This window comes from Toxorhynchites rutilus, chromosome 2 (assembly GCF_029784135.1).
Source record: "Toxorhynchites rutilus septentrionalis strain SRP chromosome 2, ASM2978413v1, whole genome shotgun sequence".
NCBI lineage: Eukaryota > Metazoa > Arthropoda > Insecta > Diptera > Culicidae > Toxorhynchites > Toxorhynchites rutilus.
This window is the reverse complement of record NC_073745.1, coordinates 249,932,760-249,958,491: the sequence shown is the minus strand read 5'-3', so window position 1 is coordinate 249,958,491 and position 25,732 is coordinate 249,932,760. Positions and strand designations below refer to the sequence as shown.

The 25,732-nt window shown below is 39.2% G+C and overlaps 1 protein-coding gene across 2 annotated transcripts in view; it reads left to right on the top strand.

The window, feature by feature from the left end:
• LOC129770687 (potassium voltage-gated channel protein Shal) overlaps nt 1-25,732 on the top strand; it is a 455,955-nt gene that overhangs the window by 327,484 nt on the left and 102,739 nt on the right. For both annotated transcript variants that reach the window (XM_055773663.1, XM_055773664.1), the window contains exon 6: nt 19,073-21,467. In XM_055773663.1, the coding sequence (XP_055629638.1) occupies nt 20,353-21,467 (1,115 nt within the window). In that variant the 5' untranslated portion in view covers nt 19,073-20,352. The remainder of the gene's footprint in view (nt 1-19,072; nt 21,468-25,732) is intronic.

Here is a 25,732-nt window from a genome sequence, read left to right as displayed (position 1 = left end):
ATAAAAACGATCTGGTATCCGTTCCTCACTATTTAACTCAAGAACGGAGCAACGGATTTAAATTGTCAGTATCAGGTTTGATACGTCTTAGTCTGCGTCAGGTTTATTTGCAAAAAAAGAAATTATATACCGCGAGTATAGATCACGTACATAAGAATAATTTCTGTAGGAGCTTGAGTGTTCGAAATTATTGAAATCAAAATATCAATTGTGGGTGTGACGAAGTTCACCGGACCAGCTAGTTTGAAATAAATATACAAAGAATATACAGCCAGTCCATGCCATACCGATATAGTAATTCTCAGATTTTCGTCAAAAGTGTTAGTTTAGTCCATTATCGCAAAATTATAGACCCGTACTTTCTATTTTTTTATTTCGGGTGTCCATTTAAATATTAGGGTGGTCCGAAAAATCTATTTTCGCCTCTTTTTCCAAAAATGCCCTTTAAAAAAATCATAATTTTTTAACTGCTAGACCGATTCAGATGATCGACATATCAAATTGAAGCCAATGAGCTTTTTTCTCCTTTGAAAAAATATTACGTTTGGAAAAAAAAGGAGTTTTGATTTCGTCATTATGGATTGTATTTATTTTGTATAGTTTACATGATTTTGAAACAAAGGGCACTTAGTTATATTTTTTCATGAAAGTTTAGGTTTTTTTTACATAAAATAATCAAAAATGAGAGAAGCGTTTTTGAGTTTAAATTTTTCGAGGTTAACACGTTGACTGCCACGTCAGTCACCGGTGACTGACAGTATAACATATGAGGGCCTTAGAATGCAAGGGGTGTAAGTGACTTGATCGATTTCTCTTTATCAACTTTTTCTTTAGTTAATAATTCATCTGCAAAAAAGTTCCAATTTAAGTTCGCTATAGAATCCGATAGATGAGGTTCTGACCTATTTTCCAGATTGTCAAATACAACTGGGAATGTACGATGGTCCTAATACGTTTAAAAATGTTCACCAATGTTATAAAACCGTGGCACTCAACGTGTTAACAGGTTAACATGATTGGGCCAAGTTTGTCGAGGACATCACTGCCCAAATATGCATGGTTTGCGTAAGCGCTAACATGACCAAAATTCACTTTTTATTTATTCACATTTTTACCATGTTATACATACGTCAAACATATAAACATGCTATTTTTGCTCGAAAACAATTGAGAATTATTGAAAAAACCTTTTTGACGTAACAGTCATTTGTACGCAATAATGAAGTCGCTCCTAACAGATGGCAATTCGTTTGAAAAAATTAACCATATTTGAACTGTGCATATTGTTTTTTTTTTGTATAATAGATGAACCTACAGTCCTGAATTATATATCGAATTCCGCCGGATTCGGAGACATGACTGAAACAAGTTCAGAGGCCATATGGTCGGGTTTCAGGTATTGGTAACTATCAAACATTGCATGATTTTCACATGTGTGTGTGCAAGCGCTGAGCATAAACGAACGTCGCGTTTTTTTTTGGAGTTTTCAAGTGTCAAGTTTATATAGGACCATTTACATTTTCCGTTGTTTTAGTTTCTTTTTTCAATAAATCTTAAAAATTTCGAACGGAAAAATACTCACGGGGAGAGAAAAAAGACAAATCGATGCTTTTCACTAAGATAATATTGGTATCAGAGAAATTGCTCGTCGGAGTGGTTCGGATCAATCAATTATTTGGCGAATCCTCAGGGATACAGTAAGAAGAAAAGAACTCCACGTAAATCGAAGCTCTTTGATCGGGATAAGCGTGAAATAGTTGAAAAAGCTTCGAATACCGTCGACGGAGATGATAATAGGTCATGGGGGTAAGATTGAGTCAAAAACGGAGATAGTTACTGTCGCGACATCCCTTGTGTAGCAACGCACCTTCTAAACAGCTGCTTGATCCAACTGACACATTCAAACCTTAGTTAGTTTGTCTTAATTCAGTTGACAGATTACAAAAAAAAAGACAAAAGTGAGTTGGACAAACGTGGATCCATACTAATTGAATAAGATAATTGAATTCTATTTCTAATTCTAACTATTGCTATTAATATTACTTCGAACCTTATCGTAAGTAAGCTATGCTGAAATAGAGTGAATTTAAATAATAAACCTAAATTGCTTAGGTACAGGTTCATTCATCGAATACCCAGATTTATTAGGCATCAATTATCGAAAGGCCAAAGAATTTGAGGTAGTTTTTTATTTATACTGTTGTTAATTAAAATGCATATAGATACACTGTGAATATATCCTCAACTCCGGGAACGAATTCCTAAAGTCCCACGAAACATACACGGAAAATCATAAACATAACATGTAATCTCAAACCAGAATTGTATATTCAGGAAAATTTTTAACTTCTCAATAAAATTTAGAGTAACGATTTCGGAAACCGTTTCGTTTTGTTGCACTATGCAACATTATTAAAATTTTCGTTTACCTGGACAACGTTGAAGGATGCCTATCGATCGAACCACAGGAGTATAATTGTCCTATATGCAAAAAAAAAATGTATAACAGTCGGATGCAGTGTTGCTACACGTACATATTTATCTGGAATGGTACAGATTTTTTTGTTAATTTTGGTACAGAACCAGTACGGTACAGAGTACAAATTTTCGTCAAAAAGCACAGATTGCTAAAGATTTTTTCCTTTTGTGAAATTTCTTACATTTGAACAAAGCAACATTGAGGTACATGACGACTTTTACGCCGCAGAATCGCTTGGTGCTGCTGATCATAAAAGCATTTACAATGCAATAATCGATCAGTTTCATAAGGATGGAATTCCTTACATGGATCGTCTGCATTCACGTCGGACGGTGTGATTTGCCCCAGATGAACAGATTGAATCGTTTGTTCCAGGCTGAAAAACCTGAATTCACGATGCTACATGAAGAGCTAAAAATTTTTTATTTGATCATTCTTACTAATATCTGCGAGGAATCTTACGTAGTTTCCATGAACAATGCTATTAAATATGAAGATCATTTGAAAAGCAACAAGAATTGTAGGTTGGAATAGCAGCAGAAGAAATTATCAGAACAACGGACAGCGAAAGGCAGATCATTTCAAAGGATATTTATCGCAGTTATTTTTCGTGGAGCTGATCAAACAAATGAGAAAATGATTCGATTTCAATTATTCGACGCTCAAGTCTACGGCAATGTTAACACAAAATCTTCCACGAGGGGTCAAATGACCCATTTTAAGCTTTTAGTCAAAATTTTCTTGCAAATTACATTGTCACACCATAATTTGCCTATAATACTTTTCTAAAAACATACATCGAATGTATTTTTATGTGTTTACTCCTCTCTTGTTATTTTTTTTTACTGAGAAATATATGTAATCTGTCCTAACTACCGCAACGGGTCATTCGACCCGTGCAATCATTCATATGATATCAGAAAGATTTGTATGTGTGGTTATGATACAAAACAATTGCATTAAACATTTTTGCTATTGCTTTGTATATTTTGTTGTATGTGTGAATGAATAGTGAATGATTAGAATTAATTATATTGCTAACTATCCAAGCGAGCTAACCAGTAACCATTATAAGCTACAGTGGTATTTTGTGTGTCAAAAATAGTTATTTCATTATTTTGCTAATAAATTTTATCCTAAAAATGTCGAAATACAGATAATAAACATGGTATGTCACGTTTCTCAACAAAACCATATGAATCGAGTCATTGTTCACTATAGGTATAGTGTTAAATCCCAGAAACTTTTCCAATTTGACTAACATTAACGTTGTGTTAGAAACGTTTCCACGATTCTACAATGGGAATGTGGCAGATGCGGAGAATCAGTTCTGTAGCCTAATGATAAAATTACTCCGTAAGATTTCAGAAAACGAGCATGTGCATTGGATGCCTAAAAAGAATTGACGGTTCGCTCACCTTTTCAATGTTTCGATGCCTTGTTTGTAACGTTCTCACTATGCCTCTCACTCCTCGGCAACTGTCGAGCGATTTTTTTCAGAATATAATCAGAACAAAAATAAGCTTTGAAATCGACTGAGATCAAAGGATTTGGACAAACATCGTGAGGAAGCTCGAAATTTTTTAAAAATAATAGTATTCAATATAGATTCAAAACAACTATGTATAAGCATCATCAAACACACGAATGGCTTGCAAATGTAAATTTAGTATTTGTAGTAAATAAATGGTTTTTTTTTATGGTAATAAATGTTTTTTTCTCTACAACGAATATTTTCGATGGTACAGATTTTTGGAAAAATAAAAGTACATATGAGAAAGATTTTGTACCCCTCTGGTACAGACTCAAATGTGGCAACACTGGTCGGATGATCCGATGCGACGATTGCAACAATTGGTACCATTTTGATGGTGTGGGTGTGACGGAAGATGTTGAGCACCACGACTGGATCTGCTAACAATGTTCGGAAGCCAAAAAAGCAGCCAAATCCAAAAAACAAGTCTCACGTCGAGGTAATCAACCTGCGCAGTCCAATGAAGTTGCCGTCGAATGCAGCAGGCAACAAAGAACCCAAAACGGAAACGACGAAGACAACAATGGTGAATTAAGATCCCAATAGTTTGTTTGTCCCAGGAGTGTCACACAGAACGATACAGCAGAATGACAGGAGAGGTGAAGCCAGTTTGTAAATGATTCAAACGGAGATACGAATGAAAATATTTGAGGAGGAAAAAGTTCTCGAGTGAAAATATATTCAGAAAAAAATACGAGATTACGGTGGAAGCTGCTGCGGGTTCTTCCGCTCTGTTGGAGCACAACGTCGTGAATGCTGATCCCCTCGGAGCCCCAGTAAGTCATTCATCTCCAATTAACTCACATCCACGGCCAAGCGCACCTCCGTTTCACCCGAACCAAGACGATGAACCCGACCTAATAGGTAACCTGATGTTGTTGAACCTGATTGCTGCACGCCAGGCCATACCTAAAGATCTGCCAACTTTCGATTGAGATCCAGAAGAATGGCCGCTTTTCGTGACAACTTTTGAAACTTTTTCGCTCTAGAGAATCGACAGTATAAAACTGGACTCCTCTAGAAATTCGACGACGTAAGACTGCCTGATAGCAAGACAATGGCACTTAGAAGATGGCAGTGTCTGGAACGCAGGATGACCAGAGAACCCGAGCTGGATGCTGCACTCAGAGCAAAAATGGAAGATTATTTGCGTGAAGGATATGCACGGAAGTTCATTCCCGAAGAATTAGGGTAACGCATTTGGTATTTGCTAATACTTCCGGTGTTCAACCCAAATATGCCGGGAAAATTAAGGATCGTCTGGGATGCTGCTACTGCTGTAAACTGTAATTCGTTGAACTCCGTACTTATGACGGGTCCAGATCAGCTGACGGAACTCCCAGTGGTTCTCTACAAATTCCGCCAATGACCATGTAAAGATACGTGCGTGAAATGTTTCATGTTTTCAATGAACGTTTTTGACCCTCTCGGTCTCATCGCACACTATTTGATGTTTTTGAAGATTGCAGAAGGTCTGGCGGTATGGAGTAAACTGGGATGATTGTATTGCCGAACGTGAGTGGAAGAAATAGAAGACCTGGTTGCAGTTTCTATACTCGCTTGAAAGTCTACATAGAAGATCACCTCGAAGAACTAGAAGCTACTGTACATGACGTTGTATCCTGTAGTCTAAACGTGTCTCGAATTGAAAAATTTGAATCATCATCAGCGAATGACAAAATTCACACAATTTTTCTGGCAGTAATTTCCCACGGAAAATAAAAGTAATTTTATTCAAATCTCATTCGCCACGACGCGGAGCATTTTCCAAAAAAAAACTCATTTCCTTTTCGGCACGTTTCACGAAACAAATTCAGCGTAATAACAAACTACAACAACCCTCGACAGGACCACTGTATCCCCCTCGTGACCGAGATAGAGAGAGGTCCGTTGAGCAATTACGTGTTGGCTGTCCCGTCCCGAGACCCATCCCAGGGGATGTGGAAGAGTGATGCGAAAAAGCTCACCACGAACGGACAAAAAAAAATCCATCTCATCCACTTGATTCGTGCAATTATTCATGACGAATCAGCACTGGATGGATAGCATGAAAAGCTGCAACACGATGGGAAATCTGAAGAGAAAAATATCAAACACGATGACCCGCTTTCAATTCGTTAGTTTGTTTGTGGTTTCAGTCTTCGCAAGATGAGAGGGAAATAAATGAATAGTGGGGATGAAGTTCCCAATACAGGGAAACTTCGATATAACGTACTCTCATTATAACTTACCTTCGATATAACGTCACTCGATCTAACGTACATTTTACCTCGATATAACGTACACATTATGAAAGGCCAAAAAAATAATTTTTTGAATATTTTTTTCTGAAAGAACAATAAATTATCTGTATTTTGATACTGAAGCTTGTGTTGTAACTTTAACCAATCCCGAAAAACAACTGTTTTGTGATTCCGGATTCTAAATGAATCAAACTTCAATCAACATAACGGAGGGAACATCATGAGAAAAGTTGGCTTCGTCTTCTTATTGATTCATCAACCTTACTCAAACAGCAACACAATAAAGTAATAAAAGCTACGTTTCAGAGTTCTTTATTATGCTTCGATATAACGTATAATTCGATACAACGTACAATTCTGAAAGTAAAATGTACGTTATATCGAAGTTACCCTGTAGTGGAAAGTTTTAATGTTTATCCATATATTCACAAACTGTCGCCGGTGTTTCGGACATTCAAGGTTTCTAAAACTAAACCATCAATAACAGCATGACTATTGCGCATTGATAATGAAGTGCAATGAATTTTGTTTGAGGGAATTTCATCGTTTCGAATGCTTTCTTTCTCTAATGCCACATAACCGTAAGCCTCACCGCATAGTTGCATGAAAACCAATTGCTAAAATTGAAAAATATTGATTATTTAAAATAATTCGTTAGGGAATGAACATTGTATGTCATCAATCGTCCGTCGTTTCGTACATGATGTTGACTGCAGCAATAAATAATATTGCTTGGGTCTCAAAGACATTCCGTTTAAACTATGCCACCTTGCTGGAAAAAAGCTTCTTCTAACTACAAATTCTCGTGCTGGACGCGATCGGTTGCAAAAAAATGAAATATACTACAAGTTCCCGTGCTAAATATATTTTTTGCATTTGTTCGCGGTTCAGCTGCTCGCCACGTGGAGGTACTTTAAGGACCGCAAAATGTTTGCACACGTGTCCCACTCACTCCCGGGAGACCGTCTATGACGGCGCTAGGTAGCAGTTTTATTCCACTAATGGATACTCCCCGATGGCAATGTGTACCACACTAAATACCTTTGTTGTTGCATGTGAACCGCCACAGACGGAGTGCATTCCATTGAACCTCTGTTTTACCTCTGATAAATGTTGTGCTCTGTACACAAATGCACTTTAGTTAGTCATTGGGAATCAAGATCAAATAGTAGGGAATCTATTATACGGCAACAATTCGAATTACTCCTCTTGAATGGAGCATATTTCAGAGAAATATAAATAATGGTTTGTGATGCATTCGTTATTACCCCTAGCTTGCGCTTGGGTTGATTGTTGTCCGTAAATGTATTATTGAGCACATTTGAATCAACGACGAGCGGAAACAGAACGCAATGTCAACCGGATGATTCTGTACAAAGCGAGCACAAGAGACTTTTCAATATGTATCTGTGCACTCAGAAAAGGATACACACGAGAGTGGTTTTTCAATATTTATCATAATGGAAAACCTCGTCTTGTTTGCTCAAAGATGATGCATTCTGATTTCGATATTAGATGTTACATATTAGTCGACTTTCGTATTTTCCATGTTCTTTTTGGTTATTACACGTTTGGTACTGCATACGTATCTCAATAAAGATCAAATCGAAAAATAAAGTCATTCGTGAAAATGCTGGCTAATTACAATCATTGAATGGCACTCTTTCCCTATGGCGTGCCTCAATGAGATATTCAAGACATTTTTAGAGTATTAAGAATCATTAATAAAAACAATCGACGCGAAATTTGAAATATTTGAGATAAAAAAAAGCAAACACTTTGGACATATGCTAGATTTCTTTTAATTGTTTTCGATAATTTTTATTGAATTATGATTGAATTTAATTGGTCAAATAAGTTTAAAGCATTAAAAAAATGAGCTTTTTTCAGGTGGTGATAAAAAAATTAGGACATATAATTGAGTTTGATAAATTTCCCATGGAAGGTAGTTGTTAACCAGAACATTCGCCATGGCGGACGAAAACATGCGTGTAGGCATGTTTTTAAGTTCTTTTATTTATCAACTAGCTGACCCGACAAACTTCGACCCGCCCAAAAATTTTATTTTGTTATCAATACCTTCAAACATTCACGTTTTCTTACTAAGCGCAAGTTCATGAGTCCAATCGCAGAGCTGTTCATTGATTGATCTTCTAATCGACCCCGTTGAATTTACCTTTTACTATAAAACTCCTAGTACTTCTACCAAAACTCATCATTATAATATTAGAGGGGAGAGGAGTGTCCATTCACCATTGAAACGTTTCGTGCTCGCTAAAATCTTCACATGCCAAATTTGACTCCAATTGCTTGATTAGTTTTCGAGTTATGCAGAAATTTGTGTTTCATTTTTATGGCAGGGTGTGCTCGCCTTTTCCCCTACTTTTGGTTTTTCCTCAAAATAGGCCTCAGTTTCGGTAATCACTTCATCATCGGTTCTAAATTTCTTGCCAGTGAGCATTCTCTTCAGGTCTGCGAACAGAAAATAATCGCTGAGGGCCAGAACTGGAGAATACGGTGGATGCGGAAGCAATTCGAAGCCCAATTCATGCAATTACACACGAAGTTCGGATTTTTTCATTTTATTCACATTAACAAAAGTTGCCTCACTCTCAATACTGTAACTCACGAATAAATGGACCGGTTGCTGTCAAATTTTGCCACATATCCATAGAAAGATGGTGCTTTGTGATAGTTAAGTAGATTTTTTCAAGAGGGCATCTAGAAGTCAACCTTATGAACTTTTCAGCCGAACTGTTATGTCCATGTTCGCCAGGTACTTTTTCACTGTTTGGCCGGTTGCACCGACCTACAGGCCAAGCGCACGCAGTGATGTGGCTACTTTTCCCTCTAACTTCCTCTTCATCATCCTTTGGAGCTTCTTGTCGTTCAGGGTCGTCGGCTGTCCGGAACCGAACTTTCTGTCGATGCTTTGATTGTTGTCCAATAGTGCCAAGATGTTGTAGATGCCGGAACGGGCGTATCCCGCTTCCACAAAGTGTCACACGATATCCATTTCCACGGGGCGGGGTACCGTTCTTTGAACGCACACACATAATCTACAGATACATAAAACATAAAAATACAGTAGAACCCCGATTATCCGCGAGCGGATGATCCGCGGTGCGGTTTATCCGCGACAGCGAGTTCCATAGTAATTCTATGAACCTTCCCTTAACTTGTCAGTGAGTAGTAGATTTATGTTCTTTTGTTTTGGTCATGACTTTCACATTATTTGACAACTGGTGAACACGACCTTACAGATGGATAGTTTAATGATTCCTGTATTGATAAAACATAGTTTTTATGATGAAATATCTTTTTTTTTTGTTTTTGCACCTCATTTTTAATCATTTGTTATCCGCGATTTTCGTGATCCGCGGTGAGCTTGCCCGACTATTTCGCGGATAATCGGGGTTCTACTGTATATAAAAATGGATTTCTGTCTGTCTGTTTGTGTGATTCTTATGGACTCGGAAACTACTGAACCGATCGACATGAAAATTGGTATGTAGGGGTTTTAGGCGTGGGGGAAGGTTCTTCTGACAGTTCCAGACCCCTCCCCCTCTCTAAGAGGGGGGGTTTGGCTGCCAAACAAATGAAACACAAATTTCTACATTACTCGAGAATTAATCAAGCAAATAAAACGAAATTTGGCATGTGGAGGTTTTAAGGTGCAATAAATGATTCTATGGTGGTTAGATACTACTCCCCCTCTTTTAGGGGGGGCTGCCATACAAATGAAACACAAATTTCTGCATTACTCGAGAATTATTCAAGCAAATGGGGCCAAATTTGGCATGCGAAGATTGGGAAGAAAATATATGTATAGATTAATTAACCTTTTCACGTACAACATCGAGTCTCACTCGATGTGAAATGATTGTGCAAAACGTAGAACATCGAGTTTCTCTCGTTGTACATTTGCATATCACAATGCGCTAAGACGCTCAGCAAAGAAGGGAAATTATTCGATACGATCGAGGTGCTTACATTTGGTACGATCTTTTAAAAATTAAATTGTACACGAAGGGGTTAATATAGAAATAGAATATTGGAGCAGAAACAGAAGAAAAACAAACTGTTCACTAAATACTTATCTAAAGTATAATATTTACTTTAGTTTTCATAATCTTTCAATCAGCGAATTATTGCCGACCAGTACGACACCCATATAAAAATTTATTTCGACGCAAAGGGTTAATATGTGTAGACAAATCAAATATGTAAAAAAATCTTTTTAAGTTAAACGGTTTCATTGTGATTAAACGTAATAATAATACAGGCTTGCCGTTTTGTAGAGGTGACCTTTTTGGATTCATATTGTTCATAATGTAGTGTGTTCTCCAAGTCAAGGCTATTCATCAGAAGGAAGGAAAACTTTCATTTGATACCTACAAGCGTGAGTTGCAAGAAATTTTTAAAAAATTAATTGGCCTTTTTGTGACTGTCGCCATCCCTATTTTAGATTTTTTATAAATAACTGTATTCTACTAGTCAAGCCCTTTCATTTAATACCCATATTTTTTCCAAAATATATATTTTTATTGAGGCAATAATTTCGTTCAATATTTCGACAATGTTTGCCTTACAACAATGTTAGTACAGGTAAACTTCGATATAACGTACTTTTCACTTTCAAAATTGTACGTTGTATCGAATTGTACGTTATATCGAAGCATAATAAAGTACTCACAAACGTAGTCTATAATACATTATTGTGTTGCTGTTTTAGTAAAGTTAATGAATAACTTCAATCAGAAGACTAAGCCAGCCTTTCTCATGATGTTTTCCTTCGTACTGTTGATTAAAGCTTGATTCATTTAGAATCCGGAATCACAAAACCAGCTGTATTTCGGGATTTATTGAAGGTACAAAACTTGTTTTAGCATCACAATACAGGTAATTCATTGTTTTATCAGAAAAAAAATATTGCAAAAAAAATTTCCTTTACACTTTGGAAATGTTTACGTTATATCGAGGTAAAATGTACGTTATATCGAGTGATGTTATATCGAGGGTACGTTATAACGAGGGTACGTTATATCGAAGTTTCCCTGTAATATGTAACCGATTACTCGCGGTTGGCTCGAGGTAAGTATTACAAATGTTCTCGTAATTGGGATGTTGCTGTCTCCAATGCTCTGTACGTGTGCCCGACACGGGATACTTCCTGTTGGGATGCAGCTGACCATTAATCAGCAACGCCCCCCTAGTCTGTACCCCATTTCTAGCGTGGTGCGTCTTCTCGACTCGAGGAATCCAGGATAGAATGGTCACTAGCCGGCAGAATCATCAGCTCGTGTAGAGTTGTCATGAGCGGTACAATCCTCAGCTCTTGGTGAATGAGCAGTGGGCTGCACAACCTTCGGCCCGTGTATCTGTAAAGAATATGTGTATGTATTGCTGCGACTAAGTAAAAGTTTGTAGATCGGATAAGAGGGATGTGATACAGGGATACTAACGAAGGAAACATCATTAAACGTTGATATCGGCGTATCTGAGGAACAGGTATAGGTGGAGCAGAAGATCAGGATCACGGCTACCTAAGATATCCCGGACGGGGATATCCGATTATCTGCCTTGTGCCCTCAATGCCCTGGAGAGCTAAGAGCGGGCAGCATGGAACGGGATACACGACCAGACAACATGCTCGATGTCGTGGTAGCTATCGCCACAATCACAAAGATTGTTTGCTGCGAGTCCAATGCGATAGAGATGCGCGTTTAGGTTGTAGTGATTGGACATAAGCGAGATATCACATGAATGAAATCACGACCTACATTCAATCCCTTGAACCATGCACTCGTCGAGACCTTAGGGATAATCGTGTGTAACCAACGCCTGAACTCATCTTCACTCCACATGCGCTGCCAGCTTGCGAGCGTGTGCTGACGAGGAATGTGGAAAAATTCATTGTTAGCAATTTGCCTCTCAAAACGTGTGCCTTCTGAAGCGCCCACCTTAGCTAGCGTCGGGTGCACGTCGTGGGTAAGATACTCATGGTATAAAGACATAAAACTTGACTGATGAGTCAGTTGGAGTAGATTTTCGAAGTTATCAATCACCAATGGATTCATGATCTTGCAACGGATGAGAAATCTGTAATATAATTCTGTGACTGAAGAGTAAGCGGAGATAATCCTGCCAAGACTTCGAGACTAATCGTATGTGTCGAATGCAAACACCCCATGGCTATGCGCGAGCATCTATATTGTGTCCTCTCCAGCTTGAGAATATGAATCCTGGCAGCTGATCGGAAGCAAAAACTGCCATATTCTAACACTGATAATATCGTTGTGTCGTACGGCTTAATGAGGTTTCCTGGATGGGCACCCCACCATGTTCACCATTAATTCAAAAATATTTGTATAATACTATTGCTGCCGTTCTACGCATAGATGTCCCATGTTCCAAAATCGGCAACTGAGAAAAACGTCATCAAAGCTTTCTACCATATTTGTCTACCAGAAGCTTAAAGCATTTCAGTTTAGCAATACACTGGGTTTTTTATAAGCAGAAAACTATTGTTTAATGAAATGTGAACAGATCTCCTCACTTGAGTCAATCATTCTTGGTTATGGGCTTAAAAACTCATGGGGGGACAGTTATGCCTAGAATATCAACATGGGACAATTGAACTTGTTGTTGTTTCTTTGATATACTGGGAAAAACAATAAGTTTTTTTGTGTTCTTCCGAAAGATTATGCATAAAAACATCATTTTATGAAGAAGGGAGTGATCTGCAACACCTTTGCGAAATATAAATCTTATTGTTATTAGTCATTCGCTTACAAGGTGCACACATGTTCTGCTAAACTTTTTTTTTATTTGTTTCAGAATAAGTTCGTTCTTTCGAACCAGAAATGAGTACAATAGCCTTGTTGAAAGCGTGACATAAAATTCTTGTACTTGAACCGATTTATTTATTATGGATCTACAAAAAAATACATGGCGGGACAGTTATGCTTGGAATATCAACATAGGACAATTGAGCTTGATGTTGTCTTTTTCAAAACCTGGGAACAAACAATAACTTTTTATGTGTTTTTCCGAAAAATAGGTATCGTTTTATGAAGAAAAGTGAAAATTGTCAAAAAGTAACATGGGACAACTATGCGTAGAACGGCAGAATTGAGTGTACGAAAACTGTATAACCGGGAGAGTTCATCAAACATCATAACATCTTTCACAAACTAACCCTAGTCAAGACCTTTCATTTGATACCCATATTGTCATCAATACAATAATATAGTAAAACTCAAATGCATAACGAGCACACATTTTTATTTCTTCTTCTTCTTCTTCTTCAATGGCACTAACGTTCCTAGAGGAACTTCGCCGTCTCAACGTAGTATTACTTGCGTCATTTTTATTAGTACTTAGTTGAGATTTCTATGCCAAATAACACGCCTTGAATGCATTCTGAGTGGCAAGCTCTAGAATACGCGTGATCACAGTGTGCAAGTCGGAGGAACTTTCTTTGACGAAAAATTCCCCCGACCAGAACGGGAATCGAACCCGAACACCCGGCATGTTAGTTATGACGCTAACCACTCGGCCAAGGGAGCACACACATTTTTATTTGCTTTTACATATTAATGAATCCTTCAAACATATTTTATTTTTTGTAAACACATATTTCGTTTGATAAAACAAATTTACACAGATTTACAAAAAAATGGTCTGGCAACTTTTTAACGAACCACAGAAAATTACGTGAACAAAAATTGTACGAAAATGTTGGCAACCTCAAACAGCGGCAACTCGACATGCTAGGTAGCTTCCAACATGTTGAGTCAACCTTGTCAACTGGTTGCCCCGCGTGCGGACACAACTGAAACCCATGAATCTCATCACCTTATTGGTACCTTACACGATCAAAATTATTGACAATAAGTGTCTTCAATTTCGTGACAGCTAGGCGTTCGCCATCCGATCTAATCTCAATCAATATTTTGCCACTATACACGGTCAATATTGCCCTTAACCCGAGACAACGAAAGTATCCGCGATGACTAGTGGCGGCATTCGAGTTTGGGATCCAAACTATTCTCCATCAGATTAGAAGGCACAAAGGCAATTTTCAATTGGTAAAATTTGAATGAAAATATCTACTTGATATTATTTAATTACTTGAAGCACGTAGTCCTAACCCTAACTTAATCTATTTCCCCTGAATTTTCCGATATTCCTGCTAAAACTTATTATTATAATATAACGCCAATTTCAGACACAATTTTTGTATAGGATTTTCTCACCACTTGCAGAAAAAAAAGTTATTTGCATTCTCATAGAATACTAATTTGATTCGGAAAAGTTAATCGCCATTCATAATTTACCCTTCAAAATTCGTTTTCCCTTCTCAAGAACACATCATAATACTCGCTTCACAAATACAGGCCGTTCTTTCCAGTTATAGAGATGCCATGTTTGCGAAAATATATGCAGGTTATATTATCTGCAAGCGTATGTTTTTATTCTATAAATAAGACAATGACAATAGAACCTCGATTATCCGCGAGCGGGTGATCTACCTTATAGATGGATAGTTTAATGATTTCTGTATAGATAAAACATAGTTTTTATGTTGAAACATCTGGTGTGTTTGCACCTCTTTTTGGTCCTTTAACACGTTGAGCCCAGCGTCGGTCCCTAGGGGCCGACGTTGAGCTTTTTGGTAGGAAAGCGCTAACTGACCGGGACTGACAGTTACGAAATAATAAAACAAAAATATATTAGGCTGTCAAAAAAGTCCTGCCGTATTTCCGCGAGGTGTCGTTTTAAGCGCGTAGTTCTAGTTGTATTCATTGTATCGAGTCATACTATAGCTTGTTGGAAAGGTATTTTGGCGCGCTATAATACAGTCCTTGACAGTCTTTTGTTTGGTTAAGTCGTTCGTGAGTTATAGTGTCGCAAATATGGAGCAGAATAAAGAGAAAATCCGACATATTTTACAGTACTACTATGACAAAGGCAAAAATGCATCTCAAGCTGCCAATAAAATTTCTGCAGTTTATGGACCCGATACAGTTTCCATTTCCACCGCACAACGATGGTTCAACGTTTTTGTTCTGGTGTAGAGGTCGTCGAAGATGCGCCACGCTCCGGAAGGCCTGTCGTCGAAAATTGTGACAAAATCGCTGAATTAGCCGAGAAAGACCGGCATAGTAGCAGCCGTAGCATCCGCCAAGAGCTGGGGATAAGTCATCAAACCGTTATTAACCATTTGAAGAAGCTTGGATTCACAAAGAAGCTCGATGTATGGGTGCCACACACGTTGACGCAAAAAAACATCTTTGACTGTATCGACGCATGTGAATCGCTGCAACATCGACCCGTTTCTGAAGCGGATGGTGACTTGCGAAGAAAAGTGGGTCACTTACGACAACGTGAAACGTCGTGGTCGAAGCCCGCTGAAGCGGTTCAGACGGTGGCCAAGCCCTCATTAACGGCCAGGAAGGTTCTGCTGTGTGTTTGGTGGGATTGTCAAGGAATAATCTATTATGAGCTGCTTCCCTATGGCCAAACGCTCAATTCGGACCTGTACTGCCAACAACTGGACCGCTTGAAGGTAGCACTCATGAAGAAGAGGCCATCTTTGATAAACAGAGGCCGCATTGTCTTCCATCAGGACAACGCCAGGCCACACACTTCTTTGGTGACGCGCCAGAAGCTCCGGGAGCTCGAATGGGAGGTTCTTTTGCATCCGTTGTATAGTCCGGACCTTGCACCACCAACTACCACCTGTTTTTGTCCATGGCGAACGAGCTAGGTAATCAGAAGTTAGCCACAAAAGAGGCCTGTGAAAATTGGCTATCCGAGTTTTTTGCCAATAAGGAAGCGAGCTTCTATAACAGGGGTATTATGAAGTTGGCATCTCGTTGGGAACAAGTCATCGAACAAAACGGCGCTTAAAACAGAAGATTGTAACTAATTTTATGAACAAATGAAAATTAAAAAAAATACCGCAGGACTTTTTTGACAGCGTAATATACGGTTTGTATTCGGATGTTTTACAAAATGTGACTACTTCCTAGTCGAATTGCTAACTATTTTCTGTTTATAAAATAAGTATCTTTGGGAACTGGGACCGACATTGATATTGTGCCAACGCTCTTGAAGTGGGTTGAATGGAAAGCGCAGCAACAAAAAATCGGGGCTTAACGTGTTAATAGTCATCCGCGATTTTCGTTATGCGCGGTGAGTTTGCCCGACTATTCCGCAGATAATCGGGATTCTACTGTATCTTGAATTAAAACATGTTGTTTTTCCGCCTATTAATTTCCCAGATCTCATTCTACAAATTTCATAGCCGAGTGTGAAGAAACGCCCAAGTTAGACTAAAGTGGCTGCCCCGCTTTCTTGCGCAAAAAATGACCGAGCTCAACATTAAAGACCTCTTAAAACGTTGTTACGTTTCATCCACTCTCTCACCATCACATTGTCAGTTTACTTTGAGGTTTTGATTTGTATCGCGATAAGTACCGTATTTTGCTATTAAAAGTATCAGTTTTCCAAACCAAACACTTTCATTTATGCTTCCTACAATTTCAGAAGTTTATAAATTTAAATTGTAATCGCAAAAAAGACTAACAAAAATGAATTGTCCGCTAGCAAATCTGGCAACTCAGTCTCGAAGTCCGTGAGGTAAAACGTCAACATCATGCATTTATATGAAATTTGGTGCTCGAAAATCAGAAAATCCGGATTTCTGCGTCGTCGGCTGTGTTCAGCGGTCATTATGCTCTCAAATGTCATCATATTGTCAACAATATTGACCGTGTAAGGTCCGCTTTATATCTTCCATCTCGACGCAGCCCTGCATTGCGTGTACTGTCAAACGGTCCTCTTATAGAGACCCTAAAAACAGTGACGCCAAAACGTTCCAATTAAAGATTCAAGGTTCCAGCTTCTATGCAATAACTTCAGCTTCTAACTTTCAACAGTAAAGATTCCAAGATACAATTATGATTTTTACGTGGGACTACGTCTTTCGTTTCTGTACCGGAGTCAATGTTTCGAAAAAGAGGGCGTTACACTTAGAGTGCAAAGTTTTGAACGTTAATACCTCTTTGCAGGCTGAACGGAGTGGTAAAATAGGCTATTGAAATCGCACAAATCCGTATATAGACGAATGCTCGCTCGGAAATCCATTCAGTTATGATTGGGCAGCGGTTAATGTACTGGAATGTCATCAAAATTCAAAATATTTACGTTAAAGAAGTTTATAATTGTTATTGTCCTTTCTTACCTTTGGGACTCACTCGATCAGATCAACCCGTTTGCCCTACAAACTAGGGATTTCGGATTTAGGGAATAACGACGTTACTCTTGTAAGATTTGAACTGAACTGTATTATCTCTTATCAACTATCTTACGATCTCGCCTAAAGCAGTTACATAATTTCCTACCCGTGAGGTTTATTGCTTACTTGTTTTCGGTTTTTCTGTTTTCTGTTTACGACAAGCGTCGAGCGGGGTGTTTACGTTTATTGTAGTTATTTTATTGAAGGTCGCATAATGGGAAATGTTGGGACAGTTGGCGCATCATAATTAGCGTTTAGCGGGGGTTATTTATTTGTTAGTTTGAAGGTCGTTAGCGGAAATTCCATGAGGGTTATTTTACGGAAATTCCTTCATTATTTTAACTCAGGTTGAAGCGTTTAGCTTACCTGTGTTATGATGAGAGTTGCTAGAGAAGAAAGCGGAAAAGTCTTAGACACGGATGTTAATGTGGTATGCGGAAAAGTGGTTATGCTTGTTTGGGATTTTAGGAATGCGGAATTGGGTCGCGATGATTTTAACGAGGAATTGCATTGAAGTTAGCCTGTATGCTACATAACTATAAAAGTTATAAGGAATTAAATATTCGGAAATATATATAACTAGCTGACCTGGCGAACTTCGTCTCACCGTAAATATTGTTTCTATATGAATTCTTTCGAACATTCACGTTTTCTTATCAATCTAACAACGTTTATTAAGATGTAAATGTAGAACCCAATTTTCCGAGTTTCCTGACAATTTTCTCCGTTATTCTCTCCGTTATATTGAACTATGGGAAGAGACGAATGCAGCAAAATGAAGACAGTTTAAATCGGGTCATCCCTTCCTTGGGTTTTCCGCTTACCAACACATATGGTCTTCCATTTTTATTTTTATACATATAATATATAGGAAAGCGTTATGTCGTCTGAAAATCCATTACAACTTTCGAACAATGATCAATTTCGTTAGCGCAAACATCAAATGGATTAACAACGTTATCATGATGTTATTGTAGAACATATGGGACTTCAATTTTTCGAATTTTCCACCTTTCTCCAGAGTTTTCCGAAAATTTTCCGATTTTTCTCTCCGCTACAGGAAGAGACGAATACATCAAAATAAAGACGGATCGGATAATCCCTTCCTCGGGGTTTCCACTTACCAACATATTTGGCCCTCCATTCTTATTTATATAAATAAATTATACAAACAGTAGTTATGATCAGCTTGCATTAATGCTGCGCAAAAATCACAATTAAAATTTCAAGCAAATGGCTGGCTTATTGTTCAGCAAATAACTCCTGGCTGTTCCTGCGAGGATTTCCGACGACAGCGCATCCTGCGGTTTGTGTTCATCATGTTTTCCGAATGAATCACCTGCCCAAAAGGCTTCATGAAGCATCTCCCAAGCTGAATGATTTTACGCTTGCGAGCACTTTGACACAGAAGAAAAAAAAACACACCGTTCACGCAATAATAAACATGGCTGTGACAAATGATACTAATGGCGTTTTTCTCTCTCCCCCATTGTTTCATTTTTTTCCAGACTGTTGAACGTCCAAGTACCACTAGTGCCCGTGGCCTGAGATGAGGGCCCCAATCGGTAGAGTGGTGGAATCGTAACTGGGCTTCCTCGTGGCTTGAGCTGGTGTCGGAGAACGGAACGGACCACCCTCCCGGGTAGGTGCACCAGACGCCGAAGAGTCTAGGTGTGCAACGGTGTGTACATCCGTTTGATTTACTTCTTGTTTGCCACCGAATCCCAACGCGGCCCACCGGAATTGAAACTCAGCATCGTTAGAGCTTATGACAGCTTAAATCGGAATTTTTCCACCACCAGGGTGGATCAACACGGTGGAAAAACTCGACAGTAGCAATGAACGCGTAACGAAAAAAAACAACATGAAGGTCTCGAGTGGAGATGCCTCTCTTGTTCGAAGTAACCAATAGCAAACCCTCGAGGATAATCAGCGAAAATTCAAACCACGTGTTTTGAAGCGACTGAATGCGGGGAATTGAGCGAAGATGAAAGTGATTTATCATCACGTCAGTGGTGCTTAGTTAGGGGAAACTTCCAAGCTGGACGGAAGCGACCGAATTTTCAAGTGACACAAAACACGATGCCAAAAAGTGTGTTTTCGCTGGAAAGAATTGCATTACAAGTATAATGTAACAAAGCCCGTGGAAAGTGTGATTAGTGGAGTTTTGTGGTGGAATCTCGGACGAAGTGGCAGAAAATGCTGAAACATGTAGACTTTGCACAAATCCAGTTAATTTGCGCATCTCATCGTTTCACGTCTGCTTAGGCCACATTTTGGTGTAATCATTGTGGGCGGAAGGAGACGAGAATCAAAAGACGGCAACGTTAAGTGAATGGAAAGTTGAGATTTGTATCCACGCGTGGGCTTTGGAATTGTATACTTTTTGCCCCCAGGGGAGTGACGGGAGAAGCTTTTTATTTCTCGAACAAAGCCACAAGAAACGTTTGTGAGAAAAACGATTTATCTTGGCCAGCGAGAACGAGGGAAAGTAATTACAGGAAAACGGTGATTTATTGGAAGTGACGCGTGGAGATTTTCTTTTTCTCTTCGACAACCTTCTGAACCCAATGTCATAATTGAATTTGGAGCAGAAGTGACAGTGTAACGTATAGCGGATTCATCGTCCGGCTCTGTTTTTTGGGCAGTTTGCAGCAGACTTCGAGGAGGATTGGTGGCAACGGGACTCCAACCCGCGACTAGTGAGCTCAGCTCTGTGTGCGGAGAAACTCACCGCGGCGTTCCTCGGGTTACATTGGGGTACCATTGAAAAATTCCACCGAATAGTATGGCTTCGGTCGCCGCTTGGTTGCCATTTGCACGGGCGGCGGCCATCGGGTGGGTTCCAATAGCATCCCATCCCCTACCAGCACCACCCGTATTCAAGGACCGCCTTCGCTCGGAGGACGAGAAGCTGATCATCAATGTTTCCGGCCGACGGTTTGAAACGTGGCGAACCACGGTTGAGAAGTACCCAGACACACTGCTCGGTTCCAACGAGCGGGACTTTTTCTACGATGAGGATAGCAAAGAATATTTTTTCGACCGCGATCCGGATATTTTTAGACACATATTGAATTACTATCGCACTGGTAAGCTACACTATCCTCGGCACGAGTGTTTGCTCAGCTACGATGAAGAATTAGCATTTTTCGGTATCATGCCGGACGTGATTGGAGACTGCTGTTACGAAGACTATCGGGATCGAAAACGCGAAAACGCCGAACGACTGATGGACGACAAACTGTCGGAGAATAGTGATAATAATCTGCAGCAGCTGACCAACATCAGACAGCGGATGTGGCGAGCATTCGAGAATCCACATACTTCCACTGCCGCCCTCGTGTTCTACTATGTTACGGGCTTCTTCATTGCTGTATCTGTGATGGCTAACGTGGTCGAGACGGTTCCCTGCGGGTTGCGTCCGGGCCGTGCCGGAACCCTGTCCTGCGGCGAACGTTACAAGATTGTCTTCTTCTGTTTGGATACGGCTTGTGTGATGATATTCACCGCTGAATATCTGCTTCGGTTGTTTGCCGCCCCCAATCGGTGCAAGTTTGTCCGGAGTGTGATGAGTGTAATCGACGTGGTCGCAATCATGCCCTACTACATCGGGCTCGGAATCACCGACAACGATGACGTGTCCGGTGCATTTGTGACGCTACGAGTGTTTCGCGTGTTCCGAATTTTCAAATTTTCCCGCCATTCGCAAGGTCTGCGGATTCTGGGGTACACCCTAAAATCATGCGCCTCCGAACTGGGCTTCCTCGTGTTCTCTCTCGCTATGGCCATCATCATCTTTGCCACTGTGATGTTCTACGCCGAGAAAAACGTAGACGGTACAAACTTCACTTCTATCCCAGCAGCTTTCTGGTACACGATTGTCACAATGACAACGTTAGGGTAAGTACTGGTCCATAATTCACACACTTACTACAAACGTTTTCCCCCCACGAACGCAAAACTTGAGCTCAAGATCAAACGCTAAAACCACAACGAACCATTACGGGGCGGATTTGTGTTGGAAGTGGAGCAGGAATAATAAAGAAAAGCAAAGCATCGAAAAGAACGTCCACCCATAAAACCAGTAATTACATCATTTTTCCCTCCCTTTCAAGAGCCAAATGGCTGACCGTTGATAAGGGCCAAGAGGTGGTAGTTTTTCCTCCACGTTGACTATCCGCTTCTCTGCCGAAGGCTCGTCTCTCGTCGAGGAGAAAGTAATTATCATTAATGGAGGAAAAAATACCATACCACAAAGCGTCGTCGCAGCATCGAGTGATTTGTTCTCGTGTTGAAATTGAATTTGGGACACTGCTGGTCTTCTCGCCACCCCCCTGGTGGTGACGTTTTTCATTTCCAATACGGTCTGGGTGGCTTCTGTGTCGTCGAAGTCGCTTCAGGTGGGATATGTCAATCGTGTGCTCGTGCAAATATAATTAATTACAGCTTATTTTCGGATAAAATGTTAGCAGTGAAGCTGGAGAAAAACGGAAGCTGTTCTGTATCACGGAAGCGACAGTAATTATTTTTGGCATCCCGGCGATTTTATTTTCTCAAAGAAGACGCAAAATATATCACAGTGGAATGCGCCAAAATTTTAGGTTCTTTTGAGATTATGAAATAATTAGAATGTCCCTCATTAGATTGTTATTGTTCTTGAGAGAAACATGAGATGAACATAAGCTTGTTTTTACTATTTGTTCCATAGGTTCTCTCTATCATTAACACAACCAGCAAAAGTTCTTGGATCGTCATTTTTTAACATCACAGAGGTGTTGTACAAATATCGGTGATTTGAAGACTATAATGAAAAATGTGCAAACTGGTCGACGAAAAATCGGGCTAAGGAACTATTGATGATAGTGGAAAAAATTAGCAAATTTCATCAGTCAAGTCAAGATAATGGTTTAACCTACTGAGAAATCTAAAGGTTTTGAGCTTTGCGTACGCATTTAATAAGACTACCAAAAGCCCTTATAAATATGAGACTGGACTTTCCGAGATCTCGCACAACACGCCAAAGAGATAGTGTGCTTTGCTATATCCAGTTTCGCATCTCACAAAGTCATTGGGAGCTATCTGCAACAAATGAGCGAGACAGGAGACAGCCGAGCGAGCAGACTTCCTGTGCGCGCTTAAATTTCGTCTTTCATTTCTATACCGGGGTGTAAAATCAAAGTTTCGAAAACGAAAGCGTTACGCCGAAGACCGAGATTTTGAGCGTTGATAGTTCCTAAACAACTGAACGAAATGGTATGATAAACACTTCATACTTGTTACTTTCTGATCCAAAAACTTGTTTCAATAGTCTTAAAATTGCTTTCAAAACAGGCTATTGAAATCACCAATCGGTATATAAGAGAGCGCCGGTCGGAAATCAACTCAGTTCTAATTGAACAGCGATTGGAGCATGTTGTCGCTGTTGTTGTGAAGCTCTTCGTTTATCATGAAAGCGCGAATGAACGGTGTCACCAAGAGCCTGTTTGTGCACCTTAGGCCAGAAGGGAATTCATCAGGAGGAGAGTGATGCCACAAACGGTTCCCCGGGAAAATCTCGAAGTAGCCGCTACACACGCACACACATACACGCGCGGAATTCTTTCCGTTTGGATGCCATTAAGCATCGAGAAAGATCCGGAAAATAATCTGCCAGTTCCTCTGGGAATTTAAAAATACATTCATGTGAAAGAGTTTATTTTGATGTTTTCTATCCATGTAACACTGTGACCAAATATTTTTCATTCAAGTGCTATTAACAGATGGTTATCGAGTTAGCATTAACCACTGGTGGGCTTCCAGTATCGAGGAAACTGTAGAAATATCTAATCGTTACTGAAAATAATCTGTCAGTTCCTCTGGGAATTTAAAAATACATTCATGTGAAAGAGTTTATTTTAATGTTTTCTATCCATGTAACACTGTGACCAAATACATTTGGTTTTGTGATTTTTCAATCAATCGCAATTAACAGGATAGCTTCTGAAGATTATTCTTCCCCATCGCTCTCGTTTTCGAAGTCCCCCAAATATTCATTCATTCAATCAACGATAGTCCTACGTCACCCTTGCGGTTATACCATAGATATAACCCACTTCCTGTTTTTCTTCTTCACTACTCTTCCGTGTGCAAGCGATGAGACCGGGCTTTAGCACGCGAGCTGGGGATTGGCTCTTTCTCTTCTGTTACGTAAAATTTTGTGATGCGGTTAGGAATGCCTCGTCGCGTTTCGATGAGAACGATGCACACGTGTTGTACCGTTCTGAATCATATTTCGGACGCTTAAGGCATATGATGCAGAAAACAGATCTAAACTTACTGCACAGGTATTATTAGATTGATATTTTTAACAAATTAGTTCAATATGCTTTTAAGCTTTCTACTTTGGTACTTTAGTATTTGATTGAAAACATTAAAAAATCATCGAATAAAATGCTTTTCAAATGAAGCGAATAAGAATCAAACTTCGGACACTAAATCAAATTTCGGACAGATTGAATTCAAATTTCGGACACTTTATTTTGTAATTTTTTAGACGAAAATTACATTACACTTGATTATATTTTATAGTTTACTTACCAAGCAATAACAGTAAACTGTTAACGACGATGAGAACTGATGAAACACGGGAGAAATTTAAATATTTATGAACGGGTAAATTCTACGTGCTCACGCTAAGGAAACGCCAAACACAAACGATAATGAGTAGTGTTGTAAGATTTCTGCCGATTATGTTATAATTCAAATGTAGTTCTATAGTAATAGTGAAACCGAAAAATGGTTCAGAACGGTATACACGAAGAGGTGTTCGTGCATTAGCGCTCGCGAGATTTTCTCGTGTAACTGCCTCAAAGTGACATTTGGTTAGGCCGTCTGAGATCTCGCACAGCACGTAGCAGAGACAATGTGCTTTGACCTAATCAGCTTCGTATCTCACACAATCATCGGCCGTTTTCCGGCGGATTTGGCGAGGAAATGCTCAAAAATAACAAGGTGACTAAACAACACACAAATAGAAATATGCCAACTCACCTGACATCGGGTTAAGTGTCTAGTGAGCACAGTATTTTGAGCACCATGTAAGGTACACCGGGGCAAGTTGAAACACGGGGTAAGTCGAATCGGAAGTCATTACTTTTGCTAGAAACGATGGATTGAAGTGATATGTTTTTTTTTCAGTAAACACTAAACAGTACTTTTTCACCCACCTTATGACAGTCGTAACCACAATGTTGTAATGTCTTAACACAAACAGCGCCTTTGTTTACTTTTTGTCGTTCGTGAAATCAAAACGAACATTTTTACGTGCTGACTTAATCGGTCCGAAAACAATGTTTTTTTTTTATTAAAAATATCTTCAGAATTTTCACTTCCGCGAATCAAATAGTAATAAGTTTAAGTTTAAGTTTTTTTCTGTATTATTGTCACTTTCAACACTTTCTGACTGGTTCGTTACTTTTATTTCCATTTTTGGAAGAATGTCGGGAGTGAGAATTGAATTGAAGCCCTCAGCGTAAGAGGTATGAATGTTTCCACTACGCCAGATCGCCTCCATGTCCTGGGTAAGTTGAAACAGCAGTGCAAATCGACTGTTTTTACACTTTTGTGCAGGTTTTAATTTTTCGTACTGATGCCGGACGTTATTTTTTTGGTGATTTCTATATGAATGAACGATGATAAATTCAAAAAAATGAGAAACATTTTTATTCCGTTCCTAAGTATGTCAAAAACGTCAAATTTGTTAATTTTTCAACTACGGGTCATTCAAATATTAAATAACGCAAATTAGCAAATTAAAGTAACGATGACGGTACCACCAGCTGAAAAAAAATGGTTTCGAAAAAAACCAATTGGGTCGTGCCATTCGATTTTTGACGAAAATTACTCATATCAACCAATCACAGCATCGCATTAACAGATTCTAATTTATTTTTATAATTCATCAGCTGACCCGGCAAACTTCGTCCCGCCCAAAATTTATTTTTCGATATCACATTCACGTTTTTTTTACTAAGCGCACGTTCATACACCCAAAGTTAATTTTTAGCACATGTTCTGGCATCCCGATTTATTACATTAAATGAGCTGAAAGATAACATAAAATTTGCTACTCCCCAATACATGTATATCATTTGTATAATATATATGCCAGAGCTAATATGAGGGAG